Here is a 27459-nt window from a genome sequence, read left to right on the forward strand (position 1 = left end):
TCTGAGCTCTCCCCCGGTCATCCAGTGTCACCCCGCACTGAGGGCCAGAGGGCTAAGAAGCCCCCCACCTGTCCTCTGGAGGACACCCCCTCCTCCCTGCCCACCGAAAGCTCTTCTTAAAAATATCCATCCGAAGAGGTTCCCTGTTCTCCCTGCCCGTTCCCTCAGGGGGGAGGTTTCCAGGAATTTGTTGGGGGTACATACAGAGATTTTAAAGTATCCCGTTCATGTAGTGCAGGGGTCTGCAGAGGGCCAGAGAGTGACTATTTTATCAGGTCACACAAGTTCCCTTGCCACCATGTGATTCTGCCGTTGTAACACAAAAACAGCCTTAGAAGATATGTAAGTGAAAGGGCGAGACTGTTTCCAATAAAACCTTATTTACAAAATCAGGGACTTCCCTCGTGGTCCAGTGGGTAAGGCTCCGCGCTCCCAGTGCAGGGGGCCCAGGTTCGATCCCTGGTCAGGGAACTAGATCCTGCACGCCGCAGCTAAGAGCCCACATGCTGCAACTAAAAGATCCCGCACGTGGCAACTAAGACCCAGTGCAGCCAAACAAATAAATAAAATATTTTTCAAAAACCAAAAAACCAGACTGCCCCAGATTTGCCCTGGGGGCCAGAGTTGCCAACCCTGTGATAGACAGCAGTTTAGGGGAGTGGCCTGGGTGGGGCAATCTGGCTGGGGCACACCCTGCACAGCTGGGGCACCGGCCTCACCCACCCCACAGAGATCCCGAGTGGACAGAGGCCTTTGGGGAGCACTGACCAGGGTCGGGGCTGCTGTCATGGAAGCATCCCGGAATGGGGCCCCAAGGCGCTGACCGCTGGAATGAGTCCTCGTGACCCGGGCAGACAGCCTTTGCCCTAAGGAAGGAGGCCCCCAGCCTTATCATTGGCTGACACCCTCATGTGCTGCTGGACTGGTGCGCTTGGAAGAAAACCCCAAGCCAATGCTCCTGAGTCGTGTGTGGCTGTTGAGGTGCTTCCTGTCTGTGAAGTCTTTTATTTTATTTTTTTTGCGGTACGCGGGCCTCTCACTGTTGTGGCCTCTCCCGTTGCGGAGCACAGGCTCCGGACGTGCAGGCTCAGCGGCCATGGCTCACAGGCCCAGCCACTCCACGGCATGTGGGATCCTCCCGGACCGGGGCACGAACCCGCGTCCCCTGCATCGGCAGGCGGACTCTCAACCACTGCGCCACCAGGGAAGCCTCTGTCTGCGAAGTCTTTGGTGGGGAGGGGCCCAAAGGAAGCCTCTCAGACAGAATGATTTCATTTCCTCTGGGGCATCTCTGTCTTTTCTACCCCGAGGCCTCTGCATATGCCGTTCTCTCTCCCGGAACAATTTTCCTCCATCTTCTGCGCTTAGCTAAGTCCTGCTCTTCCTGTCACTTCCTCCAGGAAGCCTCCTCGGATTGTTGAGCCCTGACAATCCCGTTGCTTCATTGTAATCACGTGCTTGCCTGGATCCTTGGCTAGAACATGAGTCAGAGTGAAAACCCGGAAGGCAGGACCCCAGCTCCCACCAGCACCCAGCAGCTGTTCAACAAATACCTATGCAATGAATACCTGGATCTCACCATGTTCCTCGACCCCTTGTCGTGGCCACTGCGGTGGTGGCACTGCTCCAGGCTGGCCCATGACCACCCCGTGGGCTGAGGTCCAGAGAGGCTGCTGCAGCTCCACGTGGTGGGAGAGACAGACGGGGAGGGTGGGGGGAGGGGGAAGGAGCGAGGTTTCCAGCCTGTTCTAGAGGTTTCCCTCCTCATGCCCATCTCTCCGCACCTCTTGGGGAAACCTGTCTGATGTCTTTTCAGCTCCCTCAAGGCCACAAACCCAGCCCCTGGGCAATGCTGGCCTGTGACTGGGGAGCAGCCGCCTCTTTTGACTTCAGGGTTCTGTGCCTTTGATGATGGGATAACCTCTGAGGAATTCTCGGAAGGCAACTGGGAGGAGCCTGCCTGGCGGCTCAGCCAGGCCTTGGTGACAAGCAAGGCCATTTGATGGGATAGTAAAACTAGCTTACAAAGACATCAGGGCTTCCCTGGTGGCGCAGTGGTTGAGAGTCCGCCTGCCGATGCAGGGGACACGGGTTCGTGCTCCGGTCTGGGAAGATCCCACGTGCCGCGGAGCGGCTGGGCCCGTGAGCCATGGCCGCTGAGCCTGTGCGTCCGGAGCCTGTGCTCCGCAACGGGAGAGGCCACAACAGTGAGAGGCCCGTGTACCGCAAAAAACACAAAAACACAAAGACATCGTTCTCCTCCTACCCGACCCTCTGCTGCACTCTCTCACCTCGGAGCCCCGGAGACCAGAGCCTGACCGGCCCAGATCCCTGAACCTCTGGGTCTCCCCAGCCCCTGCCCTTGGAGCCCTGCCCTCGCTCTTCCAGGCTGTCCCCGGGCCCTCTCACCGTCCCCAGAGTGTGGCCCTGGCAGAAAAGCTGACAAAGCAATTAAAAGCCCTGGCGGCTCAGTGAACGCTGGTGCTGAGGTGTTGAATCTTCTCCAGCCAGTCAAGGGCAGCCGCCTGGAGGTCATGCAGGAGGGAAGATGGGCCTGGCTCCCGCGGCCGCCCTGGGCTGGCCACCCACCGTCCCTCCTGCCACGCCGGGCCCTCCCCACGCCTCGTGGACCTCTGAGAACACGTGACAGCCTTTGTCCGCTCGGGTTTCTGCCTTAAGGCTCCCATCTCCTGACGCAACTCCCGAGGCTGAGTCGTTCCTGGGCAGAACCCAGGATGGGTGCGGTGGGGACAACCAGAGGAGAAGGTGGCATCGTCCTCTCCTTGGGGAGCACAGAGGGCATGTGGCGAGCGTGCGGGGGACAGAGGGGGTTGGGACACAGCCACGCTGCCTTGCACGAGTGTGCTGCTGGAACGGCAGTGGGTGGAGGGGCAGGGGATCTGGGTCAAGAGGAATTAACCAGGGAAGGATTCTGGCAGAGAAGGGCCTCTGCAAGCTTTGAAGAATGGTGCTTGATAGAAAGAAAGTGACCCCGATTCAGGGAGGGTTAAGTGACCTCCAAACAGGGCTCGCAGGCAGCAAGGGGCCTTGGGTTGGAAGGACTAAAGTCCTTGGAGGTTTGCTGGCCAGCAGGAGACGATTCTCTCCAGATCAGACCCAGGAGGAGGGCCCTGGGGCACGAGAGGTCTCCCGTTCCAGGAAGGGCTCACCACCTGAAGGCTAAGTTCCCTGGCTCCAGAGAGGAGCACGGCCCGACTCCTGCTTCCGATGTGCGGGCGCCCCCGCCGTGCCCGTGAACCGCGTTGCTGGCGGGCTGCCCCTGCGCCAACATCAGCCATATTCGGAAAGGCCTGTTTCTCTCTCCTCGGGGGCCCGGCCTCCATCCCTCACTGATGCCCACCGCCCCCCGCCATCACCGCTGCTTCCCTCTCCCTCCACACTCCCTCCCCCTCACCTCCATCACGGCTCCTCCAGGCCCCTTTGCCCATGGCTGCAGGCCCTCCCCACCCTCAGCCCTTTGGCCGTGGAGTCAGGACAGCTGGGCATGGGGTGGAGGGGTGGGCAGGAGGGCATCGGCTCAGGGGCACGGCGGGCGCAGCCGTGGAGAAGATGCCCAGGTTTCATCATCTGTCATCAAGTATGGTGGAGCTGGGCTCCATCGAATTCTGCCCCTAGAGCTTTCAGTCTAGTGAAAGAGACGCTTCAAGTAACTCCCCAATAGCCAATGACAAGCTGTGACAAGCCAGCCCACCCCATCATCAATCCCGCCTGCAGGTGCACCTAGAATCCGACCCCAACTCCACCGCCCCGTGGTCCAACGGGCAGCACCTCTCTCTGGATGATCATGGGGGACACTCGTCTGCTTCCCCTGCGTCCACTTTTATTTCCTTTCAGTCTATTTTCCACCCAGCAGCCAGAGCGGTCCTTAAAAAACAGACATCAGATCTCTTGACCCCTCCGCTCAGGACACTGCAGCGGCTTCCTGTCTTATTCAGTGTAAAAGGCAAGTCATCACCATGGCCCATAGCCCTGGTGATTGATGACCCTCCACCTGGCTAACAAAATGCCCTCTGCTTCCCTCTGTCCCAACCGCTCCAGGCTCATGGCCTCCAGGTTGTAAAAATGGTATTTAAACCCGGGTCTGTCTGATTCACGAGGCCACAGCCTTTCCACTAAGAACAGAATCATCCCCTTTTATCAGCGAGGAAACAGATATTCAATAAGTTTAGGGAATCGCCTGGTGGTCCGGTGGTTGTGACTCCGCGTTCTCACTGACGCGGACCCGGAATCGATCCCTGGTCGGGGAACTAAGATCCCACAAGCTGCACGGAGCGGCCAATAAATAAATAAGTTTAAGACCAGGCTGTGCTCACGTGACTAGGAAATTACGTCTGCCATTATCTGCATAATTAAATCCTGGGACAGACCCCTACCACTTCTTCCAGAAGGTTACAAATGTCCACCAGTGTAGACCAGGCAATCATGTTGTTGACAGTTCACGTCACTTCCACCACCAAATTCTCCTGGATTTTTATCTCTACCCAGTGTGTGGGCTTGTGGCCTTTTAGCCTGAGGTCACTTATAAATGATCTCAGAAAGTCAGCCAGGAGATACCATTTTTCTTCCTTTAAATTTTCATGCTACCCACAGCGTAAGGGCAATTTTTTCATCTCCATGATTTTTGTAAATACAGCCTCCTGGCCCCCAAAAGGTCTGAGATCACCTCTCTTGCCCCCAGCCTCCATAGAGAGGTAAGTCCGGGCCAGGCTCAGGGGGAGCCAGCCTTCGCTGGATCATCAGTGGAACTGTCTCTGGGGGACAGAGGAAAGCTCACCAGACAGGGAACCCTGGAGGGACACGAGGGGCTCAGTGCATCATGTCCCACCCACGTGTGTCAGATTAAACCCATGCAAGAGGGCCCTGGACAGCTTTCTCCAGCGTGGAGATGGGCCCCGGGGCTACTGTCTCCAGGATGGACACCAGGCCGGGCTGAGACTGGGCCTCAGGTCATCAGGCTCCCAGTCCCTGGAGCCACCATGCTGGGGCTCCATCGAGAGCTCCTCCAGGACCACAGATCCATCCCCAGGCAGTAAAGCCCTTTTCTGCCTGGGAATTAGTGAGATCCTTGCCCACACTCCCCCGTGGCAGAGCCTTGGGGATCACGCCCTCTTGTCTGTCAGGGCTGTGACTAGCTCCCCAAGTCTGGGCCTGTTTGGTGCCACTTTGGATGGTGATTCCCAAGGGGGCAGTGGCTTACGGTGTCAGGGGTCCCAAGGGATCAGCTTAGCTGAAAAATTAAGGCTTTGGATGATGAGAACAACCCCGCTAAGCGGGGTCATGTAAACCAGGCAGCACGGGGCGAACTTGACCGAGCCAATCTGGTTGAGGGCTTCACGCTCTGCGAGGAGCTGGATGAGCTGATGTCACAGGACCCCTCCACCTCTGACCTCCCAGGAGGTGAGGACGTGAACCCCTGGGGGTCCTGCCCCGCCACGCCCGGCTCGAGGAGGAGGAGGGAGGCGGGCTGAGTGGGAGGGGCAGAGGGCGCCGTGAGTCTGCCGGGACCTGCGTCTGCTCCCCGCGCCGCTGGTCCTCCGGCAGTTCATTCAGAGCCTCGGGCAGCGCACAGCAGCTGGACCCGAGGAGGACGGGGCGGCTGGGAGGCTGGAGGCCGGCTGTGCGCCTGGGTAGGTGGGCCCTGCACACCACGTGGAGGGGACAGAGATGGAGAGGCTGGGACACTGTCCAGCTTCTCTGCTCAGGCGGGGCAGGCAGTGGGCAGGAAATCCCGGGAGAGCTCCCCGGAGCCGGTACATCCCCTCCGACGGTTCCAGGACACTTGGAGGGCAGAACGGCAGTGAGTCTGTCCGGGTGCTTCTGTCCTGGCTCTGATTTTCCCACGCTGCTCGGCTGGCAGTGAAGACCAGCTTAAAACCTCTGACCAGCTCTCCAGAATGAGGACCTCAGGCCTGGGACTGGCTACATCTTGATAAATAACATGGTCAGACGGTTGAGAGAAGCCCTGTTTTTCTCTTCCTGCCCTGATTCCTACCTGCTGAGAAACTGGAGGCGGCAGGAAGCCGGATGGGCTGGATGAAGCACCAGGTGGGGCAGGGGCTGGAGGGCTGTGGGCCCGAGGGGGGACCAGGAGACACTGGCTGGGACCCGAGCTGCTATTTGGAGCAGAGAATTAAGATTCTTCTCAAAAGTGGGAGGACCCCTGGAGGAGAGTGCGTGTCTCCGTTCCATGCCCGCCTGGTTTACATGACCCCGCTTAGCGAGGGCGGTCTCATCATCCAAAGCCTTAATTTTTTGGCTAAGCTGATCCCTTGGGACCCCTGACACCGTAAGTCACGCAGACACTCCACGACCTGCTGGTCTCCGACCAGACAGGTCTCTCGTCCTTGTCTTTGACCTCGTACCACGTCTGGCTTATTCCCAGAGAGGTGGAGGTCAGGAGGGCGAGATGGCTTAACATTGGCCCCCTAAGTCCCCATGGGGGCTCATCCTCTCTTCTTTCTCAGCTGAGGCCTGGAGGCAGGAGGCTGGAGGGAGAGGCAGGTGGAGGATTATGCTTCTTGGTGTGTGACAAACAGCCAAGTAAGTAACCGGGAGCTGGTGTGATGGTGATGGAGCCGTGAAGGTGAAGATGCTGACTAAGATATCCATCCGAGCTGACCCAGCCCAGGGTGGAGGTCGTGGGCAGGCGTTGGGTGGTAGCCCGGGGCGTGGGTGGGACGGAGCCCCTCCCCACCGCGGCCACAGCTGGGTCCCCCTCCATCCCCTCTCACCCTCCCCAGAGACTCCCGCTGCGCGGTGGCCGTGGCCCTGTGACCACGCCATCTCCAACCCGAGACACATCGAGGTCAACAAGGAGGGGATCGCAACGTTTGACCTGGAGCTGGATCTCAAGAGTTCTGAGAACAAGCTTTACCTGTATAAGGTGAGGCTGGAGGGGCCATCGAGTGGGGGGGCTCTTGGCAGGGATGCTGCAGTTCCCGGGGGGAGGAACTGTGCGAGCAACCGAGTACACAGGTGACGAGCCCCGCCTGCCGTGGGGTTCCTGCTTTGCTTGGGGTCAGCTCAAACCCTGGCGAAGACAGTCCAGGGAGGCCTCTGACCTCTCACCGAGCGACCAGGCTTTCCAGCCAGAGCACGGGGTCAAAAGAGGTTTCTGAGAAGTGCACCCCTCTCCTCTGAGCTCTCTCTCCAGACACATCGCTGCAAGGACTCCAGGAGTAATTACACATCAGCCAGGTGGTGGTAGGGTCGGTGTCTGGAGACGGGTGCTGCAGGGGGCGGCAGCAAAGCATCACACTGTCCTGTGGTCAGACTCCTCCTGGCTCCCCCAGTTCCTGGCTGTGTGACCGCAGGAAAGGTGCTTACTTTCTCTGTGCCTTGGTTGCCTCATCTGTGACATGAGGATAATGCAGGACTTGTCTCCTGGCGTGTTGAAAGGATAAATGAGATGGTGCGTGATTTGCTTCTCCGCTCAGCCTCCCCCTGGCTGCCCCGCTCCGCCCTCACCCCCGGCTCACCCCCGTTCCTTTGCTCCCTGCTCCCTCTGTCTGCCGTGCTCTGACCCTCATCCACACGGCTAACTGCCGCCCCCCAGTGACTCCCCGGCCCCGCTGTGTAGTGGAGTGTGTCCCCAGCCCCATCCGGCTCCTGGACCCACATACTCCTTTCTCTCCCCCCGACCCCCGACCCCAGTTCTATCTCTTTCTAACAAACATTATATCCTTTACTTATTTATGATGCTTATTATTTCTCTGTCTCCCCGTAGAACTTTAGTTCCCTGAGGGCAGGAATCTTTGTTTTATTCACTGATGTGTCCGAGTACCTAAAACAGTGCCTGGCACACATCAGGCAGCTAAGTGTTAGCTACTGTTAATACGGATCTTCCTCGACCTGTGATGGGGTTACGTCCCGATAAACCCCTTGTAAGTTGAAAATATCGTAAGACGAAAATACATTGAGGGCTTCCCTGGTGGCACAGTGGTTAAGAATATGCCTGGCATTGCACGGGACACGGGTTCGAGCCCTGGTCCAGGAAGATCCCACGTGCCGTGGAGCAACTAAGCTCGTGCGCCACAACTACTGAGCTCGTGCGCCACAACTACTGAGCCCGTGTGCCACAACTACTGAAGCTTGTGCACCTAGAGCACGTGCTCCACAAGAGAAGCCACTGCAATGAGAAGCCCGTGCACCGCAATGGAAAGTAGCCCCCGCTCGCCGAAACTAGAGGAAGCCCGCGCGCAGCAACGAAGACCCCACACAGCCAAAAATAAAATAAATAAAATTAAAAAAAGAAAATACATTGAATACACCTAACCTACTGAACACCATACATAGGTCAACCCAGCCCTCCTTTAACGTGCTCAGAAGACTTGTATCAGCCTAGAGTTGGGCAAAATTATCTAACAGAAAGCCTATTTTGTCATGAAGTGTTGAGTATCTCCTGTAATTGATTGAATGCTGTACCGAAAGCGAAAAGCAGATGGTTGTCTGGTACAGAATGGCTCTCAGTGTGTCGGTGGCTCACCCTCGTGAAGGCGGGCTGCCCGGGAGCTGGGGCTGCACTGCCCAGCACTAGCCTGGGAAAGATCAAAAGTCACGATCCCAGGTACGGTTTCTACTCAATGTGCATCGCCTTCGCACCATTGTAGAGCCAGAAAACAAATCACAAGCCAAACCCTTGTAGAGCAGGGACCATCTGTTTTTCGGCAAGTCGCCAGTCGTTCCAGGGCTTGGCTACGGTGGGTGTGTGCCTCAGTCGCGGTAGTACTCCGGTTCCTCATGAATGAATGCCTGGGGGCCCGGCCATGCCCGCTCTTTCCCCGCCCCCCTCGGCGGTGCCGGCTCAGCGATCTCGGGTGTCTCTTGCGCAAACTCAGCAGGTCATTTACAACGTGGTAAGAGCCATGGATATTCCTAGAGCATTTCTTTCCCTCCACCACGCGCTCTGGGCCTCCACCCCGCCCCTCTCCGCCCCACCCCTTTATCGTCCAGCGGTGTTGGTGTTGTTTGGTGCCCGGGCCAGTGGGGAACACGGCCGGTCGTCGGCAAGCAGGATGGGGGCAGGAGGTGCTGTGGACCCACTGAGGCCCTGGACCCCCCTCTTCCTCTCCTGGCCTCAGGATGGCGAGATGGCCCCCTATGGCTTTGACAACCAGACCAAGCACTGCCTGCAGCATCTGGGGAAGCACTACCAGTTCCAGATCCGAGACCTGCAGCCGGAGGACGCTGGCATTTACCAGGTCGGGGTGCAGGATGCCGAAGTCTCCTCCACGGAGCTGGAGGCCAGCGGTGAGTGGTCTGCCCTGCCGAAGTCTGAGCGGGGGGCGCTCATTTCGGTTCCATTGCGGGGGGTAGGTGAACGTGACATGGCCCCCCTTCTCAGTTGGGGAGAGGAACGTGTACCCAAATGGTTAAATTATGATGATGCCTTTTCAAAATCTTGGTCCGAGGTCTGTGTTCTCCTGGTGCTGGGCTGGGCTCCACTGCGGGTCTCAGACATGGGGTACCTGGCTCTCGCCTTGCTCACAGGCTGTCCATAGTATCCACTCACTCTCAGATCAGGTCTGCCTAATTCTACGGCCTCCTCTCTGATGTGGGTCCTCCCCTCCCACGACCCCCCAGCAAGAATCTCCACCATGTCGGCACGCTCCTGCCCTGTGCAGACCCCTCCCTCCCCGCCCCCCGTGCCCACACCCCACCGGGACTGTCCCTTCCCCCCTCATCAAGCTCTTCCCTTCCCACTGCCACTGCCCCCACCCCTGCCCCAGGACCTGACAGCTCAAGGGACGAGGCTAAGTCAAGGCTGAAGAAGAAGGAGGGGTTAAACCTCCAGCTGGCCTGGCGTGGTGGACGCGGAAGAGGGCAGGGCTCCGGGGTCAGCCAGACCAGGCTGTGGATTCCGTCTGGACCACGTCTTAGCTGGGCAAGCCATATAACTTGTAAAGCCTCAATGTTCTCACCTGTAAAAGGGAAATAACACCACCTGCCTCGGAGGTGGTCGTGGGGATTAATCGGACGGCAGGCATAAAGCACTGGGCTCAGCCTGTTGGTTTCCTTTCTGTACCTACCTGCCCCCAGATAGAACGGTCAGATTTAGAATTCCAGAATATTCCAGAGCCCGAGTCGGACTGTTCACAACCTAATTATAACTCCTCACTTTATGTGGGGAAACTGATACCTGGGGCAAGGAGTGGCCTGTCCAAGGTGACAGGGAGCTGTGGCTAAGCTGGCCTGAGCTGGGCTCGCTGTCTCCCAGCGCCCTGCGTCGGGTCACGCTGTGTCCTGCTCTCCGGCAGCCGTCCTGCCCCAGCTGGTGGTCCCACTGGCCTGTGCCCACTGCGGGGAGCAGGGCGATGCGGTCCTCGAGGGCACTCTCTCTGGCCCCTGCCCCGGCGCCACCTGGCATTGCCGGCACCGGCCGCTCCGGCTGAGCGGCAGATACGAGGTGTTCGTGTCCAGTGATGGGCTGACCCACCAGCTTCTGGCGAGAAGGGCCTGTTTCTCAGACATGGGCCTCTATTCCCTTGGCACCAAGCTCCACGCCTGCAGCGCCTGGCTGGTGGTTGAAGGTGAGTAGGCGCCCCCCCCACCCCGGTCTGTCCCCGCCTCTGCCGCAGTGGCGAGACCTCAGGGCCCCGGAGGGCGGGAGGAAGGCCGGGGCAGGGCTTCTGTTGCCAGTCCCCTGCTTTGGAGATTCTTCCTCCCCGCAGAGAATGAGGAAGGCCTCCTAGATCTATTCTTGATGCCTGCAGTGCAGGCCCTTCACGGCCAGCCCAGCCCTCCTCAGTGGCATTTGCTCCACTGGGCACAGATCCAAGATGGCCCTAAGGTCCTGGACAGGGCTTGGGACAGTGGCCCAGGTCCACTATGGATGAGAAGCCCCTGGGTCAGGCCAAAGAACACCCTTAAACTCCCCTAGGGTTCTGGGTTCAGGGTGATCCTAGGAAACTGTAAATTGGACGTTTGTAAGGCAGGCAGTAGGGCACGTAGATGTTTTTAAAAACCAGCCACTTGCTCGTGGCAAATGGCTTTTGGCTTCTGTATTTTCTCTAAAACGCCTCATGAACCACCTAGCAAACTGGGGTGGCCTCGGATACAGGACTGGGGAGGTGATGATGGGGTTTATCCACCAATGAGCTGCCACATTCTGGCTTCCTCTGGAGATGGTCGGCTTGTTTCCCTGCTGGGGAAACTGAGGGTCAGGCAAAGCCGCTGGGGTCCGAGAGGTGGCTTGGCCTGAGTTCACAGGTCTTTTCTCCTGTCTTTCTCTGGGGGCGTGACCTCTCACCAAAGCTGGGAAGGATAAAAGCCATCTGACCGCGAGCACTGACCACCAGCAGCCAGTACATGGAGCCCAGAGCCCAGAAGATTCCAGGAGCATCCGTGGCGAGGGGGGAGGACCCAGAGAGCAGGACCCCACAGGGAGCTCCCTCCAGGGGGCCGGGCTGGCTTCTGGGCTCACAGCCGGCCCAGACAGAGGTGGCCTGGGTGGGCGCAGCTACACTTCGATGGGGGACGAGGAGGCGGCCGACTCAGCCCGGGGCCCTGGACCAGCAAGAAAGGGCTTTCTGGAAGAAGGGGGCAGAGTCACTCCTCTTGGTGAAAATCAGCTCCATGGAGAGGGACGCAGGGACAGGAGCCTTCCAGGGGCCTCAGGGGAGGGCCTAGAATCAGGGCTGGGCCTCGCAGGGGACCAACCGCGAGGTCGTAGCAGTGACAGCGAGGGGGACGGATGCTCTGGGACGGCAGGAGGCAGGAAGGCTGGGTCCCGGCGTCCTCAGGCTGGAGGGCTGGGGTGCAGTGGGGGAGGGAAGGGGCATAGAGAGGACCCCAGGAGTCGGCTGCCCAGGCTCAGCCAGGAACAGCCCTGGGACGCTCAGCTGGGACCTGGGACCAGAGAGCGGGCCCCGCAGGGATCCCAGGCTGGTCATGTGGGGTCTCGGTCAGGAGGGGAGGGGATGGAGATTTTGCAGGGGCAGAGCCTGGATGAGGTGCGGGGAGAGGATGGTCTGAGTGGGGAAACGGGGAGAGGAGCAGCAGGGGCAGCGCAGGGCAGCGGGACTGGCCTGGGGGACACCAGGGGCCGCCGCAGGGTGGGAGCTCCTGGGGCCCTGGAGCCTTCCAGAGGAAGAGGTTCTAGCTCCATGGCAGGCAGGGGCCCTGAGTCCTGGGGCTCTCAGAAAGGTAGTGATGCTGATCGTGGGGACCGGTGGTGCCCCTTGGGGTCAGGGGAGTCTCCAGGACAGACCTCTGAATGCAAGGACTTCCAGGGGCCACCGATATCTGGTGGCGGGGGCATCCCCCTGGGGCACGGGGGTCCTGAAGCCAAGGCTGGGTCTTCACTGCAGGAGGCAGGTGATGGAGGCCCACGGGGGTCTGAGGATGGGGGAAGGGGCTGCACAACTAGCCCTGGAGGCCCAGGGGGTCCCGGGGGCTGGGACAGGGGCCCACAGGGGCTCAGGGGAAGGGAGGGCCCGGAGACGGCGGGGACCTTCGGCGAGGCAGAGGATGGCTCCAGCAGCCTCCAGGATTCCCGAGCCTGGACAGCCGGGCACAGGGGAACAGGGGAGGCAGGCAGAATAGGGTCTGAGGGCCCAGGCCCTTGGGAGGACACACGGTCCAGCCCCAGCAAATCCGGGGCCCACTGTGGGCCTCGAGTGCTGGGGTCTGGTGGGGGGCAAGAGAGTGAGGGGAGCACCCAGGTGGCTGGGCTGATGGGTTCTGGTCGGGGCGTGGATGCCAGAAGCCACAGGCTGAGAGGGCCTTCGGGCCCTGGTGGGACACTGGGAGGCACGGATGGGTTCAGAGGTGCAGGGGCCATGGGGTCTGAGCCAGATTTCTGGGATGGGCCACGCAGCTCCAGGGAGAAAGGACCCGGAGGTGAGATGGGCCACGGGGATGGCGCGGGCGGCTCGGGGGTGACGGAGTCTAGATTCGGTGATGGCTTCGGGGACCCCCGGGGAGCAGACCTAGAATACGGAGCTGGTTACAGTGATGGCTCAGGGAGGCCGGGAGCCGGGGGGTCTGGAGACGGAGCCAGTTATGGGGACGCTACCTGGGGCCCCCAGGCACGAGCCCCTCACGCAGGGCCGGCCTCTGAGAGCCGGGGCGCTGATGAGTCTGGTGAAGCGCCGGGCCTTGGGGATGGATCACGAGCTGCAGGGCCTCTGCCCACTGGAAGCACATCAGCTTACGGAGGGGGGTCAAGGGGTCTTGAGCCTGGGGGGATGGAGCCAAGGGGTGCGGCAGGCTTTAGAGGTGGTTCAGGAGGCCTTGGAGGAACTGGGTCCGGCGCTAAGGCTGGTTATAGGGGCGAGTCAGGGGGTTCTGGGGAAATGGGGTCCGGTGCTAAGGCTGGTTACAGGGACGATTTAGGGGGTTCTGGAGGAACTGGCTCAGGGGGTGAGGCAGGTTACAGGGACGGTTTGAGGGATACTAAGGGAATGGAGTCAGGGAGTGAGGTAGGGTGTAGGGGAGGCTCAGGAGGATCTGGGGAGATGGCGCGAGGGGCTGAGATGCGCTGCAGAGATGCTTCAGGGAGGTTTGGAGGAACAGGCTCACCAGCTGGAACGGGAGGTGGGGGTGGACCCAGAGGCCAGGAAGCCATGGCACATGGGTCAGTATACTGGGCAGCCCCAGAGGGGTCTTATGGTGGCACAGGTCCCAAGGATGGTCCGGAGAGGGGCAGCGGGACGGGGCTCGTAGGAGGGGAAGGTGCTGGGCTGGGCTCCAGGATGGCCGCAAGGCCTGGCATCGCAGACGGTACAGCACTGGGGGACGGGCCCAGGGGCCCAGGGCTGCTGGGGATCCACGGAGGCCCTCAGATGCTTTCAGATGGGCAGGGCTCCAAGAGTGGTTTGGGGGCCTCTGGACCCCCAGGCACCCCTGAGGCATGGGGGCCTGTTGGCTCGGAGGGAGAGTCAGGCATCAGAGGGTGGCAAGGTAGCTCTGGGCTCCCAGGGTCCCCTGGGCACAGAGGGGCTCCCAGTGTGGAGGGAGGGTCTGTAGGCCACACAGCGGGTGTGGGCGCTTCTGGGATTCCTGACGGTCGGGGGGCAGCGCAGGATGAGACCTGGGCAGGGACAGCTGCTTGGGAATCCGGACGTGACCAGGCCTTCTGGGAAGCAGGTCCAGGGGCAGCAGACAAGGGTCCAGCAGCTGGCCAGGGCGCGTTGGCACCTCAGGGCTCCAGGGCTGCACAGCTGGGTGGCGGGAGGATGGGGGCAGGGTTGGGGGGCTCAGCAGGTACAAGCCAGGGTCTGGACAGCAGCCGGATGCCCGGGGAAAGGGGCAGATCCATGTCACTGTCCGCCAGTGGGCGCGGAGAAGGCCACACTTGGGGCCCAGGCTGGGAAGACCAGGGGTCTGGCCAAGACAGCACAGGTGCCAGGGACCGGCCCCCAGGCTCCAGGGCTTCAAGCTCCCTGCAGGAGGAAGATGCCCCTTTCGGGGGGACCCATGAAGGGCCACAAGCCTCCTGGGTCTGGGAGGGGATTCCAGGCAGAGAGGAGGCTGGTGGGGGGCAAAGCCCAGGGTTCCCGGATGGCAAAGCTTCAGGTCTTGGAAGCAGCAGGGCTAGTGGCCCAGGGGACTCAGGTGTCCCGGGTAAGGGGACTTCTGCTGGGAGGGAGAATGGCTCCACCCAAAGGCCTGGGGCTTCGGGACGTCAGGGAGCCTGGGAGGGCCCAGATGTTCCCTTCGGCAGAAAAGACTCTGGAGACGGGTCACAGGGGACCCAGGGGCCTGGCTCTCGGGTGGGCACAGGACAGAGGGGAGGAAGGGGCTTCCTGAGGGAGCAGGGGTCCCTGGAGGCTAAGGATGAGAGGGCCCGACGTCCAGGGGCTCTAAAGGAGTACGAGGGCCGGGGAGCCAAAGAGTCGACCAGGTCAGAGAGGAGGCTTGGTCCATTCAGGAACAGGACTCAGACGTGGTCCAGGGTCGAGGTTGGAGCAGCAAAGAGGTGGGGAGTGGATAAGGCCAGACACCTGGGGGAACCTCCTGGAGGAGAGGATGGGGGGTGCCCAGAGAAGGCCCCCAGCCGTCCTGGCAGCAGGAAAGCCGGCAAAGAGGGTGGGTCAGACGTCCACGGCCAGAGAACAAACGCCACCCGGAGTCCCGGATCCAGACAGAAGCCTGGCGCTGGCGGTTTCTCCAAGGAGGCGCGGGGTAAGTGCCTCTCAGCTGTGCTGGCTCCAGGCGGGAGCCAAGGGGGGCTCCCTGCACACTGGGCTGCCTGGGCCGTTCCCAGACCCAGGAGTTTGTTGCTATCAGCGACCCCCATTTCCAGGGATCTCTTCCCAATTCAGGAGGCAACCTCTTCCTCCTCGTGTGGGGGGGATGCGGGCTGCACGGGCCTCGGGGCCCTCCTGGTATGTGTCTTGACGCCCTGTGTCCAAAGCACTGGACTTGTTGAACTAACTCTCTGTGGGTCCCCCAGACGTCGCCCTGTGTGACTCAAGGGCCCCTCATCTCCCTGGCCCCCCAGATCCCCTGCACTAGCCTGGGCCCTGCAGAGAAAACCGGACGGTCTGGCCTCGCTGGCTGGACGTGTGGCCTCCCGGGGTACCGGGGGAGGCTGGGCGGCAGGGGCATCCCTGGGCGCCGGTCCTCCACACTCCCCCGTGTCTCTCCAGGCCCTACAGGCCACTTCTCCCAGGGCCTGGCTGACCTGGAGGTGCAGCGCGGGGAGGCTGCCGTGCTCTCTTGCACCCTCACCAGAGACCTGGGACCCGGAGCCTGGTTTAAGGATGGAGTCAAGGTACCGCCCCCCACGCCTCCTCACCAGCTGGTGTGCGGAGAGGGATGAGTGAAGCAGGGAGGAGTAGAAGTTTTCACTCTTCCTTGTACCAACGCGCCCGACACCTTGGTGCGCTTGGAATAAAACTGGATTTTTTAAGTGGGCGTGTCTCCCACTCACCCCTCCCTGTACACACCCCTGGCCCTCCCTCCACATCCAAACTGCTGTCCTGCCCCGGCACCTCTGGAAGTCTGCCTGTCCTTCAAGGCCGGTACGGAGGCCGCCTCCTCGGCCCAGCCAGACGGGCTCTCCGCTCCCTGAACAGCCCTCAACCCTTTAGCTGTCATCTCAGCAGGGGGTAGTCAAGGGCTCTGGAGCAGGCCCTTGGCGTCCACTGGACCGGGCTGAGCCCAGTGCGGCCACTCACCGCGGACGTGGCCTCTGGCTTCCGTGCCTGTAAAATGGGCTAACAGGGGTGCCCACTTCACAGGTCGTGGACAGTTGATGAGACACTGAAGGGGGTGACTGGCTCCAGCCGAGCACACGATGAGCGTTCAGTTCATTCCCGCAGTTGCCGTAGAAAAGGCCCTGGCCCGCGGTGGGAGGGGCTGGACGGGGCGGGTGACGGTCCTCTGTGGCCTCGTTCCCAGCTCAGCGCCCGGGACGGAGTCACCTTCGAGCAAGACGGGCTGGAGCACAGGCTCCTCATTGCCCACGCGGAGGGGACCCAGGCTGGGAGGTACAGCTTTGGAGCCGGCGACCAGCAGAGCGAGGCCATGCTGACCGTCCATGGTGAGGCCTGGCCCTGCCCTTTCCTGCCCGGCGGGCTCTCGGCCGGCGACACACGCCACTGCTGAACGCCTGGACATGTCGCCAGCCTGCAGCCCGTGTCGAGTCTCACCCTCGGTCTAGGGGATAGTTTTAAAAAGCAACCCACACGCTCCCCATTCCCGTCAGCACATCCTCGGAGAGGTCTGACCCCGTCTGTCCTGCTGCAGATGAAGCCCCTGGGTCCCACCCGCCCGTTCTCACGAGGCGGGGAGGGGGCTCTGTCTCAGGGCCCTTCCTTCCCCGCCCCCAGGTGCCCGGCGCCCAGTGTCTTTGACTCCTTGTGCCCTGTCCTCTCCCCAGAGCCCCCGGTCATTGCCCCCGACATGACGGCGAAGCTGAGGGAGCCGCTGGTGGTCAAGGCGGGGAAGCCAGTGACCATGAAGGTCGCCTTCCAGAGCTGCCTCCCGGTCCAGGCCACCTGGAGCAAGGACGGGGCCGAGGTGGCCGGCGGTGACGGCAGAGGGGCCCAGGTGGCAGTGGGGGACAGCTCCACATGGCTGTGCCTCCCCAGCGCCAGCAGGAAGGACTGCGGCCAGTACAGCGTGGCTCTGAGCAGCAAGGGCGGCTCTGTGCAGGCCAAGCTCACCCTGCAAGTCCTAGGTGCCAGCCTGGCCCCAGCCCTGTCCCCGGCCCCGCTGAGCCCTCCCTGGCAGCGGGGCAGGCCCTGGTGGGGGGTGTCCCTGGTATTAACCCTCACGTGCATGCTGTTTAAGATCCCAACCTACCCCTAGCTGTCCTCACCCCTCCTCAGACTGGTTTGGAATCCCACTGCGGGGAGACGGGCCATGTGTCTCTGCAGCTGACACACCAGGCCCTAGGGGTGTCGCTGGGGTGGGTGATGGCCCCCAGACCTGAGTGGTGCCAGCGAGGTGGGACTGCCTGTGGCCAGAAGGCAGTGCCCATCTGGGCTCGGGGCTGGTGCATTCCGTGTCACCTTCCGGGGGTGTGCATGGCGGGGGTGGAGACCAGGGACGCCGCGCGGTGATGCCCACCCAGGACCTCCAGCCCCGGGCAGGCTCGTCTGCTGATGGGGGGAGCCCAGCGCCCCTCCCCTGCGGCTCCTCTGACCCCCCTTCTCCTCTCGGGGGTCCCCAGACAAGCCTCAGCCCCCACAGGGCCCCCTGGAGGTGCAGGACGGCCACGGGGCTGGCATCTGCCTCTGCTGGCGGCCCCCAGCGGACGACGGGGGCCAGGCCCTGCAGCACTACGTGGTGGAGAGGCGGCAGGCCGGCCTCAGCACTTGGCTGAAGGTGGGCGAGCCCCCTGCGGACAGCACCACCTTCACAGATGCCCAGGCGGAGGAGGGCAAGAAATACAGCTTCCGCGTGCGGGCCGTGACCGCGGAGGGGCCCGGGGAGGCCCTGGAGTCCGACGAGGTGCTGGTGGCTCCCGAGGGTGAGAGGACAGCCCGGGGCCAGGGAGGGCACGTGCCGGGCTCCCCACTGTGCCCGGAGAGCAGGAGCCACCAGCCAACACCCTGGGGGTCTCGAGGCCCTTCGAGCGCACTGTGAGAGCCTCACCCCCGCTTCTTGGGGACCTGGCGGCCAGATCAGCAAGCAGGATGTGCGGGGTCTTCTCCAGCTGTGGCTCTGTGGGACTGGGGGCCCCTGGGACGGCCTGGCATCGTCCTGCATCTGCAGCATCTCGCAGGGCCTCAGGGCCGAGGGGCCTGAGGCTGGCTCAGACCCCTGACCCCCCGAAGAAGGGATAGCACGTGGCTGGGCCCAGATGCCCGCTCCTCCTCCAGGACCCCCGGGAGCTGGTGCCTCTCCCAGCCCCTGACTGACCTCTCCCGGCCCCTGACTGACCTCTCGCAGCCCCTGACTGACCTCTCCCGGCCCCTGACTGACCTCTCCCAGCCCCTGACCGACCTCTCCCGGCCCCTGACTGACCAGCACCCTCTCCGCCCCCAGTTCTGCCCGGGCCCCCTCCCCCGCCAGCCATCCTGTCGGCCTCCAGCCAAAGCATCACTCTGTCGTGGACGGCACCTCGGGGCCCGGGCAGTGCCCACATCCTGGGCTACCTGATCGAGAAGCGCAAGAAGGGAAGGAACCCCTGGGTGGCAGTGACCCAGCAGCCGGTGCCTGGTGAGCAGCCTGGCGGTGGTCTGCATCGTCCTGGCCTCCAGGGCCTCCCTGGACCCCCGGCCCGAGGTGCTGTGGCAGCATCAAGCCAGATCACTTTAGAATGACGGTCTCACTGGTGGTGGTTTACCTCCCGGGGCATTTGGCAACATCCAGCGATTTGGGGTTGTCACACTGAAGGGGGAAGATGGGGGTGGCCCCTCGTGTGAAGGGACTGAGATGCTGCGGCATGTCCTTCGACACACAGGGCAGTGCCCTCCCCCCCCGCCAACCCCGCCCCTTCCCCAAACAAAGAACTGTCTGGCCCAGAGCCTGGTTTAGCAGAAGTCTCACGTGGCAGGCAGCTCATGCTTCTCTCTAAGGTGAGCTTTCTCATCCATACACGACGGGGAGAAGTGCCCCCGCCCCCGAGTAGATTCCAGGAAACTGCTTCCTGAGCCCAGAACAAACTCAGAAAAGCCCAAGCCCAGGCTAGTAGGAGAAAGAGGGGTTCAGAGCTCCAGGCAGGCTGTGCTGGGTGCCAGGCTGTGCCCCCCGGAGCCTCGGCCTCCCGTCTCTGGAAAGAGGGCCATGGACTGCGGACACCTTCTGTACCTACACTGCTGAGTCGTTCCGTTTTATTTAAATAGGACAGCAGCTCTAAGGCAGAGGGAACCAGAGCCATGAAGGCTCTCCCCTTGGAGAGGACGAGTCAGGGCCGGCTGGGGGCTGGGGGGCAGGGAGGTGTAGGGCCAGGCTGGTCTCATCCAGGCATCGCCCGGCCCCATCAGGCGGGACTAACGTGGGTGGGCTTCCAACAGAGAAGAAGTGGACGGTGATGGACCTGAGGCAGGGCTGTCAGTACGAGTTCCGGGTCACAGCCGTGGCCCCCTCTGGCCCCGGGGAGCCTGGGCCCCCATCGGATGCCGTCTTTGCTCGGGACCCCATGAGTAAGTGGAGTGCCAACCCGGGAGAGGGTGGTGGCAGTGGCATGAGCAGGCCGGGGCAGTCCCGAAGGAGACATCAGGATGGCTGGGGGATAAAGGTCGAAAGGCCCTGAGGGCGAGGCAAAACTTAGGGGCCCCTGGAGGCTTGAGGCCCTACACTGAGACCAGACAGGCCCAGGAGCCAGAGATGGGGGTTGGAAAGTCCTTCCCCAGCTCAGCCCACTCACTTGGTCCCATCCTGTAAGCACCCACTGCCCCCAGTGAGGGGGCATCATCCCTACAGGGAGGGGGTGGTCACAGGGGAGCCTCACCATCAATTCTCCATCCAGCGAGCATCTGCTCATCACCTGCTGGGGGCTGGCATGGTGTCAGGAACCAGGTGCATCCTTGGAACACTTCTGGTCTAGAGCAGCATTACCTGTGGTCCACGTGTCCACGACAGGCAGCCTAGGACATTTCCAAGCCCTACAGAAGAGAAACCTGCCCTGCTTTGTTTGATCCAAATTTCCCAAATTCAAGCAGAGAATACCTTTTCCACGAAACACCTGTCAAAGCATCCCTCCACGGCCTACAGCTGCTCTGTGCGCCTCTCCTGAGCTCTTACCCTCATGAGCCCGCGGGTGACAAGCCCTGGGGGAGCAGCACGTTCCTGGCCCTTGTGGATCGGCCAGGGGCGTCCTTCCGTGTCAGCCGGGGCCTGGGGAAGTGGCCGTGGGGCCTGGAGAGACACAGGGAGTCTGGGGAGCTGGGTGCCCAGGGACTGCCCCCAGGTGGTTCCCCAGGTTTGAAGTCCAGAGCCCTGGACGCAGTCTACAGAGCCCTTTACATAGCTCACACCTTTGTTCTGAAACCCTCGTGGGTGGGTGGGCCTGTGCTGGTATTGTTCCCATTTTACAGGTACAGAGCACAAAGTATGGACTAAGTACCCGAGGCAGTCTTGACTAGGAGCTTAATGCTCACAACAGAAAGAGAATTCTAGTCTTCAGGGATGTTGGAACCTAAGGACTCATTGATGAAAACAGCAGATCAGGGGAATTATGGAAAGACAGTTAGGGGAAGGGGGTTGGCAGGTTGGCGAGTGGGTGGAAGGGGTCGGGGGAGGCTTCCCGGAGGAGGCGAGCTGGGATGGGTGGTGCAGACTGAGGAAGAGTCCGGGGTAGAGTAAGGGTTTGGGTCCAGGCAGGTGCTTTACAAAGCCTGGAGGCGGACCCCTCAGTGAAAGCAATCCCCAGCCGCCCATGGAAAACCAGTGAGTGGCCACCGAGGGGCCTCCCTCAGAAGAGGTGATGCCGCTCCTGACACCCCGTGGTGCCTGGCCAGGACCCCCCGGGCCCGTGAGGGATCTCCAGGTCACGGACACGTTGCACACCAGCATCACCCTGAGCTGGGCCCAACCGGACCCTCAGGACGGGGACGAAGCACTGGGCTACGTGGTAGAGCTGGGCGACTCAGCCAGCCTGCAGTGGAGTCCGTGCCATGCAGGCACCGTGCCGGGCACTACGTACACGATCAAGGGGCTGCGGCCTCGGGAGGGCTACTTCGTGCGGGTGACAGCCGTGAATGACGGGGGCCGAGGCCCTCCGACTGCCCTGGACACGGTGGTGCAAGCCATGCCCGTCAGTGGTGAGTCCACCTGCCTCCTCCAGTCCAGGCCCTTTCTGGGGAGGGCCTCTGAGTTGCACCCATGCACGAGCTGAGCCGGGACCCCCACCCCCACCCCAGCTTAGTGAAGTGTCACGTATTGGGCGCCTAGTAAGAGCAGGGCACTGGGCTAGGCAGGCCCTTTCAGAAATGCATTTTCATTGTAACTCATGAAAATCGTACAAGGTCAATACTATCCCCAATTTACAGATAAGGAAACCGAGGTCAGCAGTACACTGCCCTGGGCCTTACCACTGGTATGCAGCAGAGCCCGGGTGCAAGCCAGGGGACTGACCCCAAAGCCCAGGCTCGCGCCAGAATTCTTTGCTGCCTCCCCAGCGTGGCCTGAGAAGGCCGGCTGCCCCTCAGCTCCCGGGTCCACGTCAATGCAGAAGACGCCCCCTTCCCTGTTACCGGAAGGTGGACTGTCCTTCCCTGGGGGCGTTAACTGCTGGAGCAGCTGACCTGTCTTTGGCCCAAGCTGACACTGGGCCATCCCAACAGACCCCAGCTGTCCTTGTGATGATAAGGGAGACATACAAAAAAAATCACCCTGAGTCTGTGGCCGGAACCCAGAGCCCGTCCTGGCTCCGCCCCAAACCCCGGGCTCTGGGGCCACTTCCTGCCTCAGGTGGGTCGTTTTCATCTGCAAAACACAAGAGGGGGCGGGGCTGCCCTGGCGGCGCAGTGGTTGAGAGTCTGCCTGCCGATGCAGGGGACACGGGTTCGTGCCCCGGTCTGGGAGGATCCCACATGCCGCGGAGCGGCTGGGCCCGTGAGCCATGGCCGCTGAGCCTGCGCGTCCGGGGCCTGTGCTCCGCAACGGGAGAAGCCACAACAGTCAGTGAGAGGCCCGCGTACTGCAAAACGACAACAACAACAACAACAAAAACCACAAGAGTTGGGCTAGTTTCTCACCATCCCCCTCCGTTCCAGCCTGACCCTAAGGCTGCCCCTGACGGCTTCCCTTTCTCAGCCCCCATCCCGCTCCCCCCTCCCCCAGCCCCGCGGCTCCCCCCAGGATTCCCCTCCAGCCCCCTCTCCAGTTCCTGCAGGGCCCCCTGTCCGATGTCCAGTGGGGTTTCAGCATCACTGGGCTGGCCTAGCGTCTAGTCCCCCTGCAGCCCTGCCTGGTTAGTGACCAGGGCTGGGGCCCAAATGCAGAGGGAGGTGACAGGCCACCCCGTGTGTTCCAGGCTGTCCCAAGTTCCGCATGGACGCCAGCACGAAGTACTTGCTGACGGTCAGAGCTGGGGACACAGTTCGTGTGCCTGTCCACTTTGAGGTGAGCATATCTAGTGGGCTGCAGCAGGCAGTCTCAGCCCTGTGGGCCTCCTTTCTTCCCGGTTCCTTTCTGGCCCCTAGTCAGGGACCTGCGCTTGTGCTGGAAATCAGGCCGCATAGAGAACGGGAGGGGAGGGGAGGGTCCTCCTGGCAGGCACAGCCCTCCCCTGGAAGCTGGGTGGCCACTGTGCTCCTGTCCACGACGCTCTCTGGTGGTGGCGATCGGTACTGCACCTCTAAACCCGCGCCCCGTCCCCTCCCCCCACCCACTTCTCCACCTCCTTAGTCTGGCAAGGGTGCCCTGCAGCGGGGTGATGCCCCTTGACTTCAGAATGCCTGTTGTGAGAGTACGTAGCCTGTGTTTGTACGTGTAGTACAGCAGCCAGTGTGGTTAGAAGCACAGGTGCCTGGATTCAAATTCTGACGTCAAGGCTCACTAGCTGTTTGACTTTGGACACGTATCTTAACCTCTCTGTGTTCCGACGTCCTCATCTGTCAAGAGAGGGTATTAATAGTAACTTATCTCAAAGGGTTGTTCTGAGGATTCAAGGAATTAATACTTGAAAGCGCATAAATAGTGCTGGGCACATGGCAAGTACCCGGTGTGTATTATTATTATGGTTGTTGTTGTTGTGAAAATTGTCATCATCTGCGTGGGAAACTCATAGGTGGCGGAGTCAGACCCAAACCCAGATCTACCTCTAAGTTACATGTTCTTAACTATTAGACCATAATCATGACGATGGTCAGGATGACAAAAATATTTAAGACACACCAAGTGTTTGCTCTGTGTTGGGCCCTGTTCGTATCATTAACTTCTTGGGTCCCCAGACAAGCCTGTGAGGTAGGTCACTGTCAGCATCCCCAGGTGCCTCTGGCACCCAGAGCTGAGGGTCTCATGGGAGTTGGTGGTGCAGCCATCAGGCAGCTGGACTGGTCCCCACACCCTGGTCAGGGTCAGGCCACCATACTCTCCCCCCTGGACTATTGCAGGGACCCCCAAGTCATACCCCCCTTGGCAGCCCAGCCTGGGCACCAGGGTGGTCAGCACTCCCCTCCCACGAGTCCTCCCCACTTCCACCCGCCCTCGCTCCCCCAGCCCCATGAATCCAGATCTAATTCCTGGTTAAAGTTTACAACAGCAGTTCGTGGCTCACAGGACGAGACGCAGGTGTCTGTAGGGGTGTGATGTGCGGGGCCCTTAAGGTGTTTGCAAACCCCCCCTTGCAGCCTCCTCTCCTCTCCCCCCACCGCTGCTCCCACCGTGGCTCTACCCGGATGCTCCTCCCAGGATGCTCTTCTCACACTTACACTTCAGCCCAGCTCAAAGCCGTGGCTTCCACAAAACTCCGCTCTCATCTGTCCTTCCTCTGTGTCCCAGGCCGCCTCCATGCCAGACGTGACCTGGCTAAAGGATGGCTTGCCCTTGCCTAAAAGAAGCGTGACCTCCGTCAAGGACGGCGTCACCCAGCTCCTGGTCCCCGCGGCCAGCCTCGCTGACAGCGGCCTCTACACTGTGGTGCTGAGGAGTCCGCGGGGGGAGGAGGCCACCTATATCTTCCGCCTCAGGGTGGCAGGTGAGGCGGGCTGGGGCTGGGGCTGGACACGGCTGGGCTGCTCCCCAGGGCTTGGTCACAGGGCTGCGGGATTCCACCCGCCTGGGTGTGCCCGTGACCACACCCTGAGCCTTCTTATGCGCCCCAAGGGAGAAAGGAGGAGGGGCCTGGGGGAGGGGGTATCACTGTCCTTCTCTTCGGGGGATTGGGGACAGTTGAGCACAGCCCTCCCCGGACCTCTGTTGTCCCTCGTTTCGGGTCAGTGAGCAGAGACAGTCACCACCATCACATCACTCCAGTGAGCGGTGGCAAGAATTGTCTGTGCTCCTCCCCTGGGATAAAGGTGGCCTCCCCCAGCCCCAGCCCCGGAGGGGGTTCTGAAACACAGAAATGATGGACAACTACAGCGGGAGCTCTGTAACTTGGTCTCCTGGAAGCCCCCATTCTGTTCCTGTGTCATTTTACTTACAAGACACAGTGAATTAAAATGAGTCTTTTTGGAGGTTTCCCACCCTCTAGCAGTAACTGCAGAACTGACCCAGTTCTCTCTGGCTCCAGCCCCCTGCCTGGCGAGACCGTGTCTCCAGGGCCCTGGAAGAAGTGGGCAGGACTTGGGGACCTGGAAAGACTCAGGGCCCTGGGCAGGGCCAGGTGGAGCACTTCCGGCTCCAGCCTGACCCGTCTGTCCCCGCAGCGCGCCCACGGGCCCCGGGGCCCATCCTCCTGCGAGAGGGCACGCTGGGCTCGGTGACCGTCGAGTGGGTGCCGTCCCCGGACGAGGCCGATGGGAGGGCCGCCCCGCTGCACTACACGGTGCTGACGCGCTCCTCCGTGCACGCGCCCTGGCGCCCCGCGGCCGAGCGCCTGCACGCCTGCCGCTTCACCCTGGAGGGCGCCCTCCCGGGCCACGAGTACCACTTCCGCGTGGTGGCCAAGAACGAGCTGGGCGCCAGCGAGCCCTCGGACACGCGCCAGCCCTGGGTCGTCCCGCGGCAGCCGCCAGGTGAGCTCCGCGCGGAGAGGCGGGGACGGAGGCTGGGAGGGCGGGGACGCAGGCTGGGAGGGCGGGGACGCAGGCTGGGAGGGCGGGGACAGCCGCCGGTCCATCGCTCTTCCCACCTCCCGCCCCGCCCACCGGCTCCCGTGTCCTCCGCGTCTGCGATTCAGGGTGGGTGCTGCTTCCTCCGCGGGGAGAACGCGAGGAGCCGGGGCTGTCTGCGGGTCTTGGGTGGCCTCTCCAGTCAGTGGCAGGCGAAAAGGTAGACAGAGACCAGTGCTTCTCCGAAAACAGAGTCTTTTACAAAGTCAAATAGATGCGAACCTTCAAAGCAGTTGCCAGAAAAAGCAGGCCATAAAATCAGATGCTCGTTTTCTCACTTTCACGAGTTTCTAAAGTAGAAAAAATGTCTGAAAGGTTCCACACCAAAATGTTAGCTGCGGTCATCGGTAGGTAATTGGCTGTGCTGGGTTTTTATTCCTTCTCCTTTTGATTTCTTGTATGTTCCAATTTGTCCACACTGAGTGTGTGTTAGCTTGTAGTACAGGGAAAAAAGTCCAAAAATTATGTTAAGAAAAGGATAAAAAATGAGCAGAGCAGCCTTGGGGCCAAGTTTGCAGGCGAGACACGGCAGGAGGGTCCAGGCAGCGCCCGAGTTCACCAGGGGCTTGGGGCTCGCCGCAGCCCTTCTCTCTTTCTGACCCTCCTCGCCTGCCAGTTTCCACTGCAGACAGGGTCACGGTGAAGGCTCCCAGCTACCAGGAGCCCTACCTGAGACAGAAGCCCCGCTTCCTGGTGGGCCTGCGGACCCACCTGCTGCCCCCGGGTTCTGAGTGCTGCATGACCTGCGCCGTGCAGGGCTGGCCGCAGCCCCGCGTCACCTGGTTCAAGAACGACCAGAGCCTGGCAGGCGACCCCGCCGTGTACAGCACGGACCTGCTGGGCGTGTGCTCCCTGGTCATCCCCAGCGTCTCGGCCGAGGACGGCGGCGAGTACAAGGTGGTGGCCGAGAACACACTGGGCCAGGCCGTCAGCACCGCCACCCTCATCGTCATGGGTGAGACGCTACCCGACAGGGGGGCGAGCTGGTGGGGGGCGGGGGGGAAGGAGAGCCAGAGACACAGCTCCCGGCTGCCTTCAGGGAGTCCTCAAGGGGCCCGTCCCCTTCTAGAGGGGTGGGCTGGAGTCAGGACAGCGCGGTTCTCCGCCTGGCTCTCCATGAGCTCTGCTACTTAACCTCCACCTCCGGCTCTCCTGGGGCCTTGGTTTGCCCATCGCAGTGGATGAGATCACTGGTAAGCAGCTCTTGGCTTGAGGGGCTCTGTGCCACCCACCTAAGCTTCCCACAATGGCCTCGCGACCCATTTTGAATGAGAGAGAAAGAGGCTTCTTCTCAGGTGCACCTTCATAAATATGCCCAGAGAGGGACACCTAGTGCCCCAAGGCCACCCTAGTTCTCTCGTGGGTATTCCCCAGTAAAGTATATAATGTGTGTTAATAAGAAAACTAGCCTCTTTTTTTTTATTGTTAGAGTACATTTCTTTTATGTTTTTAATTTTTATTTTATATTGGAGTATAGTTGATTTACAATATTGTGTTAGTCCCCAATAGCATCTTATATTTTGAATAGTTAAAAAAAAAAAAAGGAAGTAACTCCTAAACATTTTTCATTAATCGGGATTGACCTTTGTGCAGCAGTGGCCCTTTCAACCCGGGAAAGGAACGTTTCAAAGTGCCCAGCTCGTGTGCACACCTATCGTTTGGGGGAGGTTACGGTTCCCCAAGGGGCCAGGGGAGAACTTAGCCCAAAGTTGGAGAGCGTGTGGTGGCTGTGGATCTGAACCCACACGCCCGTGGCAGAGCCCCGCGGCCTGACCCCCTGCGGTGTCACGTTGACCTTCAGGACGACGAGCCCGGATCCTGGTCCTCTGTGTCTTGCAGAATCTAGCTCTGAGCCCCAACACACCCTGGAGTGGCCCAGCCCATCCCCACAGCCTTGGGATGAAGGCAGATCCTCGAAGGTTCACTCCTCACACCGCACTGGCCTGGGGAGGCAGTCCCAGAGGATGGAGGATGCTGGCAGTGCCCAGAGCCCCAGGGAGAGGGGAGTGAGGGGGCTCCTGGGGAAGCTCCTCCCGGAGGGCACGGAGGCTTTGGGGAAGACAAAGAAGAAGCAGGCATTCAGCCTCCCAGCCCCAAGCTAAGTGACTGAACGGGATGGCAGCGAGCCTCCTGCTTGGGGGAGCAGAGGGAACTGGATGTGTCTGCAGGATGGAGGCCAAATCCCTTGGGGGGAGGGCAGGACGGGCTGGGCCTGAGTGACCACAGTGAGGGGAGAGCACGGGGGTCCGAGGACCTGGGCGGGAGCCGGGGCTGAAGGGCCATGTGTGTGTGTGTGCTGGGACAGCTGCTCTCTGTATGT

General features: G+C 61.3%; 1 protein-coding gene across 1 annotated transcript; it reads left to right on the plus strand.

Moving 5' to 3' along the window:
- Positions 1 to 1481: 1481 nt before the first annotated feature.
- Positions 1482 to 27459, plus strand: IGFN1 (immunoglobulin like and fibronectin type III domain containing 1; the record flags this gene model as incomplete). The annotated part of the gene is made up of 21 exons (XM_079724046.1): positions 1482 to 1649; positions 5310 to 5418; positions 6762 to 6904; positions 9102 to 9270; positions 9750 to 9827; positions 10278 to 10550; positions 11275 to 13104; positions 14110 to 15147; positions 15288 to 15350; positions 15615 to 15739; positions 16369 to 16510; positions 16850 to 17149; positions 17645 to 17944; positions 18463 to 18636; positions 19434 to 19562; positions 20880 to 21182; positions 22397 to 22485; positions 23866 to 24061; positions 24735 to 25043; positions 25768 to 26094; positions 26979 to 27459. The coding sequence occupies 21 exons, from the start codon at positions 1482 to 1484 to the stop codon at positions 27239 to 27241; spliced, it is 6528 nt and encodes a 2175-aa protein (XP_079580172.1). The 3' UTR covers positions 27242 to 27459.

This window comes from Hyperoodon ampullatus, assembly GCF_949752795.1.
Source record: "Hyperoodon ampullatus genome assembly, chromosome: 2".
Classification (NCBI taxonomy): domain Eukaryota; kingdom Metazoa; phylum Chordata; class Mammalia; order Artiodactyla; family Ziphiidae; genus Hyperoodon; species Hyperoodon ampullatus.